The 17897-nt window shown below is 37.4% G+C and overlaps 2 protein-coding genes across 2 annotated transcripts; both read left to right on the top strand.

Moving 5' to 3' along the window:
• The first annotated feature begins 5615 nt into the window (after nucleotides 1-5615).
• On the top strand, nucleotides 5616-6563 carry LOC109245223 (olfactory receptor 8J2-like). The gene has a single exon (XM_053899204.1). The coding sequence runs from the start codon at nucleotides 5616-5618 to the stop codon at nucleotides 6561-6563; it is 948 nt and encodes a 315-aa protein (XP_053755179.1).
• An 8911-nt stretch (nucleotides 6564-15474) lies between these two features.
• Nucleotides 15475-16425, top strand: LOC109245224 (olfactory receptor 8K3-like). The gene has a single exon (XM_019412539.2). It carries the CDS (start codon nucleotides 15475-15477, stop codon nucleotides 16423-16425), a length of 951 nt encoding a protein of 316 aa, XP_019268084.2.
• The last annotated feature ends 1472 nt before the right edge of the window (nucleotides 16426-17897 follow it).

The raw sequence follows: 17897 nt of genomic DNA, 5'->3' as shown, positions 1-17897 counted from the left end.
CATGTAATAGACAAAATTTATTATCAGTAATACATACAAATTAAATTACACATGTATGTACCAATCACAACGAGGGAAACATCTTGAATTCACTTACGTAAATTGTAAAACCACATAATTGGCGATACTATGTATAATTTATGTATTCAAAACTATAACAGAAAATACATTCTTTATTTTGCAAAAGACAATATGGATGAATCTTGAAGACATTATACTAAGTGAAATAAGCTAGTCACAGTACTGCATGAGGCCATCTGTGAGGTATAGAAATAATTAAATACATAGAATCAGAGAGTGGAATGGTGGCCATCAGGGACTGGAGGAAGGGAGAAATAGTTGATAAGCAACAGGTATCAAGTTTCAGTTATGCAAGATGATTAAGTTCTAGAGATTTGTTATAAAACATTGCGTCTATGATCACCATGACTGTGTTGTGCACTTAAATATTGGTCAAGAGTGTAGAGCTCCTATGAAGTTTTAAGTTTTCTGATCACGATAAAATATAAATAAAAAGATTTGGAAAAAAGAGAAAAAGGTTGTGTATAGTTACTAACTTTGTCTGTAGATGGGGCGGAGGGAATGTGAATGGGGATAATGGATTAGTGCATATTCAGCTTATATGTAATTAAAGCATTACCTTAAAATAATGAATCATAGAAACGCATGCGTGGCTCAGGGTTAAGCGTCTCTGACTTTTGATTTTGGCTCAGGTCACGATTTCCTGGTTTGTGAGATTAAGCCCGGTGCCAGGCTCTGCGCTGACTGTAGGAGTCTGCTTGGGATTCTCTCTCTCCCTCTTTCTCTGCCCCTCTCCTGCTTATGCTCTCTCTCTCTCAAAATAAATAAACTTAATAAAATAAACAATGAATCGTATATGAGAAAACTATTCTTTAAGGTGAGGGATAGAAGTATGGTGTCTGTACTATAATTTCGTGAACATATATAGGTATGTGTATGTATATGTAGATGTGTGCAATGTTTCTTATAAATGTGTTGAAAGGTGAAATGTTGTGATTCAGAATGGTCCTGTCTTATCCTAGAACTTTATTTGCTTGACCAAAGTAAGTTTGTATATGGTACTCACAACTTAGGAAAGGGACAACACCTCCTATGCAACAAACATTTTAAATAAGAGATCAAAGTGTAATATAAAGCATCAATAACAATGAAAAATGCAAAAGTAACTATTTTTTTTAAATTTTACAACGTTGTGGGAATGCTAATTAGATGGGGGGGTTGGCAGAGCTGATGAGGGAGTGAAAGTACGGTTAACTGAGCGGGGTACCGACTCTCTGTGGTCACATGACAGACAATTGGCAAATGTCATCGGAGAGGAAGCAACAACACAACCCTCTTGTGGGTACTTGGACTCTGGAAAGAACCTCAAGGGTTTAAATTCATTGTCATGAGTAACTTGAGATTTGTAAAAATCTTTATTTCCTCTTTATGGTCTGCAAGTTGTCTGTTACTTCAGTGGTTCTGGAGCCACCAAAGTGAAAATCATATTAAAGATAGAGTATAAGCACTTAAAAATCCTTCCTATTTTATTTCAGAATTCTAAGATGGTTATTATATTCACTCATTCACTTTTTATCATTTATCAGTCAGTAGTCAGTAAAAATCTTTTGAACACCTACTCTTTCCTGGGCACTATTTTAGAAGCTATTAATACAAAGGCATTTAGATGTACTATTTTCGTTTGTAAAGCATACAGACTAGAAAGCCCCATACAAACAGGAAACTAAAAATGTTATCAATATTTACTTATAACATTTTAAATGCTTGATAAGAGATCACAAGGTTTTCTGAAAAATGCAATTTCCATCGAATAATTTTAATAAAACACCGGCAACAGGATCAGGCATATGATGGGTGTTTTCTGAATTTCAATAGAACAATTCATATTTAGTCTTCTTAGAGTGATGCGCATTTCGAACGCATGCTGTATATCATCTGATTTTTATGGCAAATATATCAGGCTTGTTCCTCGCCCCCGAATGGAAGCTTTGCATTCAGTTTTGTCCCCAGTGTTCAGAGTAAAATGGAGCATTGGGGCCAGAATCCTGGGCTTTCCAACTGTTGGATTTGCTTCACCCCAGGAGCAGCAGCCACACCGCCCAACCAATACGAGGGACGAATCAAAACAAACACACACACAAAGGGTGGACTCAATGCACGTGATGGTTACTCAGTATGATCGCCTGCCTGTGTCCCTAGGCTAACCCCACATCTTCACCCTGGGGTGCAGTTGTTGTGTGGAGACTTGAGTAATTGGTCTTCCCGTCCCCGGGGAATCAGAACTTTCCCTGGGAATTCCTGGGTGCACGTGTGGGAACTGGAGCCATAAACCAGCTTAGTTCAGTGTGCGGGTCTACGGGGACTTCAGACACTTGTAACACTCTTCAAAAGACCTCCTGCGGAACCTTAGAAGTGGGTCTCAGCAGACCTCTGTGCACAGGTAGGTTCAACCCAACGATTTAGGAAGCGCTCATTCTGGGTGTGACGACCGAAGTACTTGGGGAGGTTTACCAATTCAAATCAGACTCAGGACTGAAATGTCTGCTCTATTCTCTTCCCCTGAGGACTCAAATCTCTGCCCCCTGATGGCCAGGTGGAAGGGACAGGGAAACGACTCAAACGAAGGTGTCCAGGCCCCCTACTGATAAATTCAAAAGTGTGAGCACTTCTACAGAATAACCAATAGACATTGCAAGGAGTCCATTTCAACTTAGGATGAGGAGGCATTCTTTCTGCCTCAGAGCTGGCAGAAGAGATGTTTTAGAAGGCATTTACACCAGATAGGAAGCTTCCTAAGTGTCTTTGAAATGTAAGATTTCTTCTCCAAGAAAGACCTACTAGATTGCCTAACATAAAACAAAACAAAAACAAACAAACAAACAAAAAACCTAGTTTCTCCTCTCCCTGTTTTCCCACATTGCCCAGGGTGATAAACCATATGATGGAAAGATGTGGACCCAACAGTCTGTACGTTGCTGGTGGACGCTGAGAATTCAGCAGAAGATACAGTTTGTCCTTACCATAGCCCATGTGTATAAGTCACTTTCAGACAAATTGGGGAAGAATGGACTGTGCTCTTGAAATCATTTCGGAAGCTATTTAAAAACTAATATGCAATGTTATTTCTCAGCCACATTGTACCATCAAATGATTAACATTAAGTATATTTTCAAAGGGTTTTTTTTGTTTGTTTTTTTTACTGAGAATTCAATATTTTGGTAGAGCTATAAAATATTTCTTTTCAGAAACACACTTGAGAAACACGGCATGTACAAGTCAAAATATCTTTTATTTTGAGATATACTTACCAAAATAAAAAAACAACTTGCCATTAGTAATACTTCATTAAAAATGAATTCAAAAGAGCTAAGAGTATATGCAAATATGTTATTTTCAAAAGATAATCACATGAATTCATTGTAACCAGTCCACAATTACTGTTGTTGGTGCTTTTTTTTTTGTTAAATTAAGAATACACTTATTGAATATATGATAACCCAGAGTGAAACATGCACTGAGTTGTTTTTGTTCAGGAAACGCTTTGCCTAAAGCGAGTGTTGCCACAGTGATTTTCATCATAAACTTACCTGTGCATTTCTTTTCAGATGCAGTGGTAGGACAAGAGACATGGGATGTTTAGTGCAACACAGTTGTATAAGCTCATCAAACATATGTTTGATTTATGGAATGAAGTATCTTTTTTTTGTTAAAGATCTTATTTTTATGTAATCTCTATACCCAGCATGAGGTAGAATTCACAACCCTGACATCAAGGGTCCCATGCTCTACTGACTGAGCAAGCCTGGTGTCCCTAAAGTATCTTTGACTAAACAAACACACACCACACTTTTAATAGAGAAGCAAGTTGTGAGAGAACACAAGTTGTGAAACAACACAACTGATTTGTTTGTTAAATGTGTAGCTAGATATCACGTGCCCCAGTTGCTTGGATATGCAAAATTGCAATTCACTTGCTATTCCTATTTCTTTTAAGTTTATTTGTATTTCTTTGGAGAGAGAAATGGAGAGTCAGCGGGGGAGGGGCAGAGAGCGAGGGAGACAGAATCCCAAGCAGTCTCCCTGCTGTCAGCACCAAGCCCAAGCGGGTCTCGAACTCACTAAACATGAGATCTTGACCTGAGCCAAAACCAAGAGTTGGACGCTTAACTGACTGAGCTACTGAGGCATCCGTTGCTATTCCTATTTTAACTAAAAAACTCCTCAGTGAGGTAGAATGGATTACAGGGACACAAGCAGGAAATCACATTGGAAAATCATTCAAAATACGCTAATAACAGTAACTGCTGGTACTATTTTTTTTTTTTGCCTTCATTGTTATCAGGCTCTGTACTAACTTGCATACGTGTATTACCTCATGACATTCACACAACACAGGTATGAATACTTGGCAAAAACCACACAGCTAGAAATTGGTGGACTAACATCCAACCAATCAACCAAACAAACACGTAAAACAAAACCACAAAACCAAAGCGTTAATCAGTACTCAACACAGTCTCTTTGCGTGACTTAAGCTCATTGAGCCTCAACCGTCTCATCGGACATGGAAATAATTTCATCCATCTCCTAGGACACTCCTGCCGAATAATGAGATTATTATTTTGAAATGGCTAGCATAGCTCTGGGCCCATAGTACACTACATACTGAATAATGTTAGCATGCTTCTCCAATCATTTCTCTGTACAAGTAAAACAAAGTTATCAAACTTGAGCAAACCAAGCCTACAAATGATACTTTTTCCAAACATCAAAACAGGCTTTGAACAATGTAAAGGAAAGAGGTATGAGCTAGAAAACAAGAAAGGGCTGCCAGAAGACAATAATACAGAAGTGTCATCGCAGGTAGAGGTCGGAGTGATACAAAGGACTAGTTTATTTGGCAGAAGAAAGGAAATGTGATTAAACTTAAAAAATTCAGTTTCTGAATGACACGAAGAAAGAACACTACTGAGGTGTAGTCTGTCGGGGGACAGATGAAGCAGTGTGGTTAGATAGAAATTGATAAGGAAAAACCAACACAGTCAAAATATTTCCTGCAGAAATATTGAAATCCCAAAGATGATGACACATTACGAGCTGAAGAGAAAGCCAGTGGCAGGTAAGGAAAAAATAACTGTAAATCACTCTGGGTCATCAACTTCTTATAGGCAGTTATCTTTTATCATTGGAAACATACACATATACAGAGGCATATGCGTGTATATGTAAATATATATTTATGCATTGTTATAATTAATATTTTTAAATATGCCTATGAATATTAAGACATGTAATATAGTAGATTAATGTACATTCATCTAATATAAATTATATACAACACAGAACTGAAAAATTAATAGCTTGGTACAACAGTTCTAACAACTTGAAATTGGTCTTTAGAGAGTTTAAATATCTGAATTTTGTTAAAACGTTAGGAGAAATAAAATTGAACTCTGACACCTTTCACTGTAAACAAAAAAGAAATTCAACTTAAATGAAACAGTTTACAATCTAGCATCTACCAGAAAACCTGATTTTACCATCTATTAATCTCCTTCCATTTTCTCCTTTAGAAGATGAAAGCCACTGAATACATGGCCCCAGGGAATCTCACCCCGGTGACTGAGTTCATTCTCATGGGAGTCTCAGGCCGCCCAGAGCTCCAGATTCCACTCTTCTTTGTTTTCCTGGTGATCTATGGGTTGACCGTGGCAGGGAACCTGGGCATCATCACCCTCACCAGTGTTGACCCTCAACTTCAAACCCCCATGTACTTCTTCCTCAGGCACTTGGCTATCATCAATCTTGGTGATTCTACTGTCATTGCCCCGAAAATGCTGGTTAACTTCTTGGCTTCAAAGAAGACCATATCCTACTATGGATGTGCAGCCCAACTGGGTGGGTTCTTAGTCTTTATTGTGGCTGAGATTTTCATGTTAGCTGTAATGGCCTATGACCGTTATGTGGCTATTTGCAATCCTCTGCTCTACATGGTTGTGGTATCTCCACAGATCTGTCTGCTGCTGGTATCCCTCACATACCTCTACAGTCTGACCACAGCACTGACTGTCACCTCCTGTGTGTTCTCTGTGTCATACTGCTCTTCTAATGTAATCAACCATTTTTACTGTGATAATGTCCCTTTGTTGGCATTGTCCTGTTCCAATACCTATATTCCAGAAACAGTAGTGTTTACCTCTGCAGGGATCAATTTGCTTTTCTCTATGATTATTGTTCTAATATCCTACTTCAACATCATCTTTGCCATTTTGAGGATACGTTCCTCAGAGGGTCGACAAAAAGCCTTTTCCACCTGTGCCTCCCACATGATGGCTGTCACTGTGTTCTACGGGACCCTTCTCTTCATGTATTTGCAACCAAGGAGCAACCACTCATTGGATACTGATAAAATGGCCTCTGTCTTCTACACCCTGGTGATACCCATGCTGAATCCCCTCATTTACAGCCTAAGGAACAAGGATGTGAAGGATGCATTGAAGAGTTTCCTAAATAAGCCATGTCAGTCTTTCAAATTCATGTAAATTTAAAATTACAGGTGTCTTCTTTTAAGGGTTTTTATTTGCTCCTGAAAAGCTAATCTCTGCTAAGTGCAGAGGCAATAAATAGTTAAAAATCCCATGGTTTTCCATGGGACAATCTTAAGCTTTTCTATTCCCAACCTCAAATACTGAGCTTTCCCTAATACAAAGATGTGTTAGTTAACACAAAAAAGTACACGTATTTAAGTAGTAAACAGTGATTTCAATATAAACACATTTTACAGTGTAACATAAGTTGGCTACTGGGTTTTTGTAATTTCTAATCAAAGAAGAGAAATTCTGGGAGCTGGAGAAGATGTGTGAGAACCATTTCTTAGAATATGGTAAAGAGTCGGGTCCTCTTCGTTGCTATATGTATGCTTTGTTCAACAGTTAAAGTTTTATTTTTACTTTTTGCAGTATTTTGTCTTTCCACTTCTGAAAATTTTTGAATCCATTTGTATCTTGCACTTATGTAAATTTATATCACAGGAAAAAAACCTTTAGGATAAAATAAAAACTAAACAAAAAAATGCTTAGATATATGTGGAAATAGGACATGTGGCAAAACAAAAGAAAATGTATGAAAGGTGATTCCATTTTTTTATCCCTCTCATTTGGTGCATGTACATGAAACAAAATGTTGGTATTTATCTTGGTATGATATAAAATTAATAAAATTAAGTTTCTGCATGTCATATTCTCTTAGCAAACACTTGTGTAGAATTACTCATCAGTGTTACAAAATCATAACAACAGATAGCATTTCTTTGAGGATTATTGTTTAGTGTTTGGGGGTAAAATATTAGTAGACCACCAAAAAAAAAAAAAAAAGAAAAAAAGAAAAAGTCACTGTCTTTTTTTTTTTTTATTTTATTTTATTTTTAAGGTTTATTTATTTTTGAGAGAGAGAGACAGAAAGACAGAGTGCGAGTTGGGGAGGGACAGAAAGAGAGAGGGGGGAAACACAAAATCTGAAGCAGCATCCAGGCTCTGAGCTGTCAGCACAGAGCCCCATGAGGGGCTCAAACTCACAAACCGTGAGATCATGACCTGAGCTGAAGTCGGACACTTAACCAACTGAGCCATCCAGGCCCTCCCAAAAAATCATTGGCCTTAAGTGACACCAAGCCTCAAGGGCACCATGGCCAATAAAGAAAAATAATAATAAATAAATAAATAAATAAATACACGTTAATAGTCATTCTGTGCCCTATCTCTGCCTTTGCATGCAAAATCTGCTAACAATGTCCTGAGGAAGCAGGGGCGTGGGTTGTGAGGTAAGGCAATGCCTGGAAATAAAGTAGATTGATGACATTTTCAAAGAAGTCAGAAATAAGCCAAATACAGGAACTGTGACACTCAGTTTCATAGGCTAATTCCTTACTTTTATTTTAAGTAAGGATAGCTAGCTGAAAACAGAAAAGTCACACCGGTTGGTAGATATTCCTCGTCTTTACAGACAAAATTGGCAAGAGCTTGATAGCATTAGGCTTTCAGACTTTAGGCTTTCTTCTTTATAAATATATAAAACTATATAATATACAGAATTGATTTTGTGTTTTTCTGTGCATGTGTGTATATGCATGTGTGTTTTCCTATGGCCGGATTTGCTGCACCAAGCTACGTACGTACAATGGAGCAGTAACTTTCCCAGCAGAAAGCCATTCTCTTTGAGTCTAGTTAAGTGAACAGAATTGGAACAGAAGGGCTAACCTCACACTTGCACTTCTACCAATCCTATGCATTTTATTGAGAAATCAAAGTCAAGAATGAAAACTGTAGCGTTTTCTACCCTTTGACTTGGTTTACATACATTTATTTTCTAAAAATAATTGTGCTGTCAGTGGTATTAGTTTCCCAGTGCTATGGTGGCAAACCACCACTGACTCCCTGGCTTGAAACAACACATTCACGCATACACAGGCACTCACATATCACTTGGATGCATTTATCAGGAATGGTGAGTCAACATAATCAACCAACCAGGCAGGCACATCAGCCCAGCACCGGTTTTTCACGGAGTAAGATCGGGAAAATAATTTATGTCAGCTTTGATCTCTAGTCGATCAAGGCTCACTCTGTGAGATGTTAAGTCACCTGTGCTTCCAGCCTCTCCTTACCTAACTGCTCTGGAGTCTCCGTGGCCCCTGTGTCCAGAGACAATAAAATCCCCCTAGCGGTGAGGGGGGAGAGAAGATGCAAGACAGTCATAAGACAAGGTCTGACCACCTGTAAAATTAGGACAGACTTCAAATGACACCACAGGGCCCCGCATTCTGCAGCTGCCGCAGAGGCAGTCGACTGACCTGACGCCATAGGTAGGGATGCTCTAGGCAGAGAGCATCTCAAGTGCATAAATCTTGGGTGGCCCACCCTGAATCTTCTCAAGACCATGAAAATAAGAAAAACCATCAAACTCTCCCAAATTCAGCAGAGCAGGTGCCATTTCAGAGATTCAAACCCAAAAACTTCCTGAAGGACGATTTTCACAGCAGGTCATTTTCTTTTGAAGTACGCGGATCACACACTTTGATGTTTTACTTATGTCCTGAGACATAGGTCTAGTGATAAATATTTTCTACTGTATCAAAAATCTAAGATGATTCTGAATTTTTTTTTAATTCAAAAGTTAAATTGAGGAATTCTAAGTCTTCTCGTGGGGAATTCTTGTCACTTACATCCTAGATAATTTTGGTTCGAGCTGCTAATACCATCTCCCCGGAAGTGCATAAACCTTCATCAAATGTCTACATAAATGTACTTTTGTAAACAACAGCCATTATCCAGGTTGGGGAAATTCTGTTGACAAAACATCTTGGAACACAAACTTATCTCATCTCACAAAATGTACATGATTTGGGGTTACCTAAAATGTAAATATTATCAAAAACCTACTTCTTAAAAAATCGAGCCACATAACCAATGTGAGCTATAGTTGACAGAAGAGGTAAGTAATGATTTTAGAAAACACTAAAATTAATATTTTAAAGAACTGATAGATTACTGAATGATAATGATTAGTTTTTATTTTTTATATTTTTTTAATGCTTGTTTATTTTTTTGTGTTAGAGCGAGAGAGAGAGACGGGGTGTGGGCAGGGGGAGGGGCAGAGAGAGAGAAACACAGAATCTGAAGCAGGATCCAGGCTGTGTGCTGTCAGCACAGAGCCCAACATGGGGCTCAAACTCACAAACCACAAGGTCATGACCTGAGCCAAAGCTGGACGCTTAACCAGCTGAGCTACCACCTAGGCACCCCGAATGACAATGATTATTAATGTCAACATCGTTAATTTAAGACATGGACTCAGAAGATTAATATCAATTTAAAACCCTTATGAAATCTATAAGTAAAAACTCCCATATTTGGAGAATTTCCAATCAAGTTTTTTTTACTTATATGGACGCTTAAAATATTGCCTTTAGATCAATGAATAGTCAATATGGATGCAAACACTTCCTTAATAGCTGCGGCATCTTCTCTTATATTGTAATCCCTTTTCTCTTTGTTGGCTTCCTCTCTCACAATTTCCAGGATTTTATCCTCATTTCATGCTCCACCAGAAGGAACTACAATCTCTGAGACAGAAAGGGCTGTGGGAAGCATTCAGGACAAGTGCAATGAGGACAAGTGCACAGTGGTGGAGAGATTGGCTGCAGACGGGGAGATGCTCTGTTACCACAGGTGAGTCAGGCTACAACTCGGCCACTTCTCCACTCCTAACTGCCAGGAGGCTGAGATCCCGCCAGCCGGGTGCCCAGGAGGAAAAGCAAGATTGGGAGGTCATCCCCCAACCTCTGCTTCAAGATATGTGTCAGGGTTTTGTCACCTCAATAACTACATTATCGGCATTATCACTGTTGTAGACATTCAAATAGTAAGATTAAATTAAAATTAACTTGTCTCTCTCTTGGTGACCATTTCTGAACTTCGTTGTTGGTATGGATTATATTTAGTGCACTTTTCCGTCTCAAATCTAGACTACTATTTGGATTTCTTTAAAAAAATAAGGTGTTAAATCAAGGACAAATAGGTTTAGTTCTAGAAAGTTAAATCTGTTTTAACTGGTTGTTGCAGTCTTCATCATTCATACTTCATACACGTGGCCCATATTGATAAGACGGATGTCCACAGTCTGAAGTACAATGTATGACGGCGGAATGTATACAGTAAAAGAAATCTTGAAAAAGATCCATCCTGGTTTAAATAAATTAAACGTGTTCATGTACTCCCCAAAACAGGGCCCAGGAAGATATTTCAGAATTGTTCATTCTTGGGTCAGTGGGGACCACACACACAGCGTTGTTGATTATGGTGATCCATGTAGAAGTCAGAGGCTGGTAACTAACTAAAAGACTGTCACTATGGGAGCAAACTTCTGGTAAATGAGGGTAGAGACAGATTATAGCAATTTTATTCAACAGAAGCCAGCAAAACATCGGTGTGTATGTAGAAAATGAATGCAATTCAAAAACACACAGTTGAGTGAGAACCTTGAAGTATCAAAAGAAGTTTTATAACATTTTTGTACACTTTAAAACGTATGCTATCTTCACTTTATAGAGCTGCATTTCTTTTCCAGAACATACATCAACTTTTGTAGAGGGGGTACCTGTGTAGGAAAGGAAACTGAAAGAAGGGATGTGGAATTAGGGTATCATTTATTCAATTTAGTCCCTTAGATTAAAAACATATATATAATAACTTTACACACATATTCATAATTTTTATTCCTCCTGAACTTTTAACACACTTTGGTCATGTGTAAATAGTTTCGTCTTTATCTTCAGGTATCAAACATGGAAGAAGTCGTTGTGGAAAATGCTGAAAGTTTATGTAATCTGTAGATGATTAAAACATGTATCTAAAAAATAATCTACTTAAATCCAGATATTTGAGCGAACGCAATGAAAATAGCAACTGAATTAGGCGACTTCTCTATATAAAGAAAAACCCATTTCTTCAAGAGGGAAATCAAAGTAACTCTGGATAATTAGCAAAGACAGTGGCACCACTTCTCGTTTTCAGATGCTTTGGGAATAACCAAGAATGACATTCAAGCTCCCAGGGGATGTCTCAAAGGGAAGGGACACTCATAAATTCTTTTAACAGCAGTTAAATTAGTAATCACATGGGGGAGCAAGAAGTCAGTCCTCATTTAAGAGGAATAGGAGGCACTGATTATAATGATTATTCGAGTAGCTGCAGTGATGATTTTTGATGACCGTCTCCAATAAAAATTACCAGTAAGAGTCACAAATGCCAGACTCAGTACATTATATCATGTGTACTCATAATCTTTTTTCATAAATAGGTTCTCCAGAGTAATGGTGTATTTTTAGCACTATTATTATTTTCTTTGAACGTGGTAAGGAACCTCATTTATATGTGTCATTATTTCTACATTTATTTTGAGACTATAGATGATAAACATCATGAAGGGGGGGAGTCAGCATTTTTGCAAGCTCAGTTAGAACTCCCCTCTCTCCTACCTTCCTTCTCTCTTTCCCTGCCCCCTTTACATGGGAGAGCGATGCTCTCAATTTGACCAACCCATTTATTTCAATTGGGGCTATTGGAAAATGTTATAGAATACTGAGTTGAGATGGGGCACTTACATTTGCATAAGAGGACATCCTGGGACTTCATGCCCGTCCCCCTGGTGCTGGTACAGCTCTGGAGTTTCTGCTTCCATCTGATAAGAGTCAGGTGTGATGCTCAATTTCCTTGTTTCTTTCCAGGCAGTGCTCAGGTAGGGCTGGTGGGAAGGCGGGTCACCTAAATATTCAGGTGATGGGATGAGGAGGTTTGCCAAACTGTACGAACTGCTATGAAATAGTCCTGTCTCTGGGTCCAATTTTTGCAGCTTAAGGCTTTAGACTTTGTTATCTGTCTGGTTGCCGCTAATGAGTGTTTGTTATTGTTTTGTTGTAAATATTTTATTAATTTGCATAGACCTTTTAATAGAGCAGATTTTGTAAAGAAATTTTATCTGCCAAATTAAACTTGAATTTCTAGTCTATATTTTTGAAATTTCTTTTTAAGGACAAGCAGAGGTTCTAGTTTTTAAGGTCAGAAAATTTTAACATTTTCTTACCACGTTAAGTCCTTGACCAGTCTAGGGTTGATTCTTATAGGATGAACTAAACATCCAGTTTCATCATCTTCTATAAAGATAATCATTTTCCCCAGATCTACGGAGTAGATCATTTATGCATGCTTGTCCTAACATCCTACTGCTATCACACACTTTAGTTCTATGCACTCTTGGGTCTTTTTCTGAGATCCCTATTCTATCCCATTGTTGTAAGCCATATTGTCTCCGTAACCCTGTTTTATAAGTTTTATTATCTGGTAGCACATGTCTTTTCAAAATGTCTTGATTATTCTTTATACTTTGCATTCTTAAAATATATTTTAAATCTGTGTCAAACGGTACAAATTCCCTTGGAGAGATTTTGGCTGTAAAGGCATTGTTCAAATAAGATTAATTTGTACAGAATTGACATTTCTATAACGCTAAGTTGCCCAATCCAGGAATATAGTATTTATCCGATTTATGTATGATTTCTATACTGTTTCCCAAAGAAGTTTTAACTTTTCACCTTTTAAGGGTAGGTTCAGTCTAGTTTTTATAAGATATTCCATCATCATGGAATTTCCCTTTTCTTCTTAATTTTTGTTGCCTTTGTCCATTCTAAATGGTATTAATTCTTCATTTCTTCAAATGCTCAATTTGTTTCTAATTCACTCTGATAATGTGATGAATTCTAATTACAGTTTCCAAAATTAAACCATCCAGCCAAACATGGGATCAGTGCAGCTTGGACAACTGTCCTGTAATTCTTACACATTTTTTAAATATATATCAATGACATGTATGTGTATATATATGTGTGTGTGTGTGTGTGTGTGTGTGTGTGTGTGTATACACATATATATATGAAATTATAATCCTGAATATAATTTTAAATGCTTATTTATTTATTTATTTATTTTGAGAGAGAGAGAGAGAGAGAGAGACCATGAACAGAGAGAGGCAGAGAGAGAGAGGAGTGAGAGAATCCCAGGCAGCCTCCATGCTGTCATCACCACAAGGCTCGGGACTTGATCCCACAAACCTTGAGATCATGACCTGAGCTGAGATCAAGAGTCATAAGCTAAACTGAGCCATTCAGGCATCCCATAAGCTTGAATATATTGTGGGTTCCTTTTATTATTATAACTTTCTTTATTATTTTTTAATTAAAATTTTTTATATCTTTCTTTTTTAAAATCACAATTTTGTGGGGCTCCTGGGTGGCTCAGTTGGCTAAGCGTTTGACTCCTGGGTTCGGCTCAGGTCGTGATCTCATGGTTTGTGGGTTCAAGCCCTCAATAGGCTCTGCACTGATGGAGCAGAGCTTTCTTGGAATTCTCTCTCTTTCCCTCTCTCTCTGCCCCTCCCCTACTTGTGCTCTTTATTCACTCTCTCAAAATAAATGGATGAACTTAAAAAAAAAAATAACAAAACATAATTTTGTGTCCTAGGATGAATTGCAATGGGGTTCTCATTTTTGCACCTTGGAATTGTAAGAAATATGGATGAGGTTTTTTTTTTCAATAGTTTGGAAACACCTGCCTTAAAAAGAATCTGAAGGAGAAAGGAATTGGAGAAGTAGAGGAAGATGAAATGTAATCCTTAACTAAAAGGTGTTAACCAAAACCTCCTAGATATTCTTGATGGAAGATGACATAAACGTGTAAGAATTGTGTTCAAATTAAAATATAGTAAATGTACTCCAATTCTATCAATACCATGTCCACTTGGCTTTATGTGGATCAAAACTCCATTCGTTCTGGTCCATGTACATTGAAACAGGTCTCTAAGACATTTGAGATAGCAGCCCCTATTTTGAAGGGGCTTCTCCTTTTTGGGTGGATATTTATAGCAACTTACTGGATGATTTTAGGTCGTACATTAACAAATACGTTTTAATAATTTTTACTTGTTTTAAGATGTGCTAGGAAATACAACTACACCATGAAACCCATCATTTTAGAGATGTTAATGCTAAAGTCAAAGCAAAAGTGGAAATGTTTGCTAATACTTCTATTTTATATTGAATAACTTATAGATGCAGGCCTTACTTGGTGTGCAACATAGCAAAAATCAGAAACTTAAAAAACCACAGGAAAGTGCTGAATATTCAGACACACTATTCTAGAGAAAATAACGTTTATTTATATGCACTACAGTGGATGTGGGGGGACTTCTGCAAGTTAAATGATTAACTATTATCATAAAAATAATTAAACAATATTTAAAACTCATGAAGTAAAGTGGAATAAGCATACAATTTAAAAAATCAAATGGGTAATGGAACAGGAATATCATTAAATACACAGAATTAAATCAAAGTCTACTAAATGAGTTAATCATGATTGTCCTTAAAAGTTGGGACTAAAGTTGCCAGGTCTGGAAGCAGAGAGCTGTTCCTTTTATTATAATTCCTTCTAAAGTATGATGTGTTTAACAAATTATAAGTATTTTAAGTAAAACAAATAGATATTTATTGAAATAAAATTTAAATTAAAAAAAATTGGATTTCAGGGTGCCCGGGTGGCTCAGTTAGTTAAGCGTCTGACTCTTGGTTTCTGCTCCGGTCATGATCTCACAATTCGTGAGTTTGAGCCCTACATTGGGCTTCGCACTGACAGTGTGGAGCTTGCTTGGGCTTATCTATCCCTCTTTCTTTGCCCGCCCCTGCCCGCTCTGTCTCTCTCTCTCAAAATAAATAAACATGAAAAAACATTTAAAACTTGGATTTCTCTTAATCACAATGGCTTTGCATACTAAATAAGTTAACAGATGTCATCTTCTGAATGCCAGTGACTCACGTGATGGTTCTTCCCACAGCAATTTTTCCTAATGGCCTGGATGAACCAACCAAATCAAACAGTGCTAACAGAATTCATCCTAATGGGAATCACAGACCGGCCGGGGTTGCAGGCTCCCTTCTTTGGACTCTTCCTCATCATCTATGTGATCTCAGTGGTGGGCAACCTGGGCATGATCATCCTCACCAAGGTGGACTCCAGGCTACAAACACCCATGTACTTCTTCCTCAGACACCTGGCTTTCATTGATCTTGGTTATTCAACAGCTGTGGGGCCCAAAATGTTAGTCAATTTCATAGCTAATCAAAACACAATCCCCTATAACGGGTGTGCCACACAGCTGGCTTTCTTCATCTTTTTCATCATCAGCGAGCTTTTCATTCTGTCAGCAATGGCCTATGACCGCTATGTGGCCATCTGTCGTCCTCTGCTTTATATGGTTATTATGTCACAAAAGGTGTGCTGGGTGCTGGTGGCTGTCCCCTATGTCTACAGTGCCTTTCTTTCTCTGATAACCACCATAAAGATTTTTATGTCATCCTTTTGTGACCATAACATCATTAAACACTTTTACTGTGACAGTCTTCCCTTGTTAACTTTGCTGTGCTCAAGCACACGTGACATTGAGTTGATAATACTGATCTTTTCAGCATTTAATTTGGTGTCATCTCTTCTGATAGTGCTTGTCTCCTACATCCTGATCATGATGGCCATCCTCAGGATGAATTCTGCACAAGGCAGGCACAAGGCTTTCTCCACCTGTGGATCCCACCTGACAGTGGTCGTTGTGTTATATGCCACTCTCTTCTTTATGTACGTGCAACCCAAATCCAGTCATTCCTTTGATACTGATAAAATTGCGTCTGCATTTTACACGTTGGTAATACCTATGTTGAATCCCATGATCTACAGCTTGAGGAACAAAGAGGTAAAAAGTGCCTTGTGTAGGATATGGAAAAATCTGCACAAACTACCTGTGTAGATTATCGTGAGTACGCATTATTGCATATATAACATAATAATAAATATATAATAAATTAGGCTATAGACTAATGTCTTTATATGCCATAGGCCTTAGAAAGGAGTATTGTGTAAAAGCCATCGGAAACTAGAAATGTGTTTCCTGTTTTCAACTTGTAGGTGTTCAAGTAGTGATCATCCTTCTGTTATCAACTTTAATTTGTCCTTAAGTATTAGTGTAAAACATTGAGGTCTGATTTCTATTCTCACACTGCCAAGTACTCATGTTTCAACTTAAGAGAAGTCTGTTTTAATACATCTGCCATTAGATAATTTTTAAAAGGCTTTCTTATGTCTTTTATTAAATATTTTGTGTGTGTCCTAGAGCCCACAACATTGGCATATTGACATATAAAAGATGGCCTGTATTGGTTTTTGTTGCTAGGCATATAGATATATCAATGACTAATCAACAATATCTGCCTTAATGACACTTTAACTCTATTTTCCTGTGGTGGGTGGCATTTTAGATTTCTGTCACATTATGATATGTGAACACATATATGCATAGAGAAGCAGAAATAAAAGTTTGACTATTTTCGAGTGACATAATTGTGTATTTTAAAAATCTATTAGAAATAGTAAGTGAATTTTACAAGATCGTTGGATATAGGATCAGCGTATTAAAGAACAATTACTTTGCTATTCACTAACAAAAAAAAAGGTAAAATTGAAATTTGAAACTATTGACTACACTAGAAAAAAAACCTGTCTAACGATTCAGAAAATCCTAATGAATAATTTGCATAATTTCATTGCTAGACACTCCGAAAAATGTTACAGAGTTATTAAAGGAGAGATAAATGTTAATATATACCACGTCCATTGGTTGGAAGATATAAATGTTTTGATGAAGGCAGTGCTATCTAAATTTTCCTATAGATTTAGAGTGGGAGAGAGCCAAAGCATAAGAGACTCTTAAAAACTGAGAACAAACTGAGGGTTGATTGGGGGGGGGGGGGGGTGGGAAGGAGGGAAGGGTAGGTGATGGGCATTGAAGAGGGCATCTTTTGGGATGAGCACTGGGTGTTGCCTGGAAACCAATTTGACAATAAATTCCATATATTAAAAAATAAATTAATTAATTAATTAAATAAATAATTTTCCTATAGATTTAACACAGCTACAATAAAAATTTCAGCTGTAGTTTTTAATGCTTAAGTTGATATAAAAATTACATGGAAATATGAAGGATCTAGAATAGCCAGGGCAATATCTTAGAAGAAGGAAGAGGTCAAAGGACTTCTAATAACAGATATCAATTCCTTTACTGAAGCTAGATTAGTTAGTGCACTTGTTTACAGAGAGATCAATAAAATAAGGTCCAAAAATACTCACATGTAGAGTAGTGGGTTTTCAAACACTTGTTTTAAAACAAAAGCCCTGCTGCAAAGTAATGGGGAAAATAGGGCTTCTCAGTAGATTAACCTATTC

This window comes from Panthera pardus, unplaced genomic scaffold, assembly GCF_024362965.1.
Source record: "Panthera pardus isolate Hobbes unplaced genomic scaffold, ASM2436296v1 HiC_scaffold_12, whole genome shotgun sequence".
Taxonomy (NCBI): domain Eukaryota; kingdom Metazoa; phylum Chordata; class Mammalia; order Carnivora; family Felidae; genus Panthera; species Panthera pardus.
The sequence above is the reverse complement of the archived record's forward strand: the minus strand, read 5'-3'. Positions and strand labels throughout refer to the sequence as shown.

Coding starts and splice junctions, on each gene's coding strand:
- LOC109245223 (XM_053899204.1), top strand. CDS start 5,616: ATGGCCCCAGGGAATCTCACCCCGGTGACTGAGTTCATTCTCATGGGA.
- LOC109245224 (XM_019412539.2), top strand. CDS start 15,475: ATGGCCTGGATGAACCAACCAAATCAAACAGTGCTAACAGAATTCATC.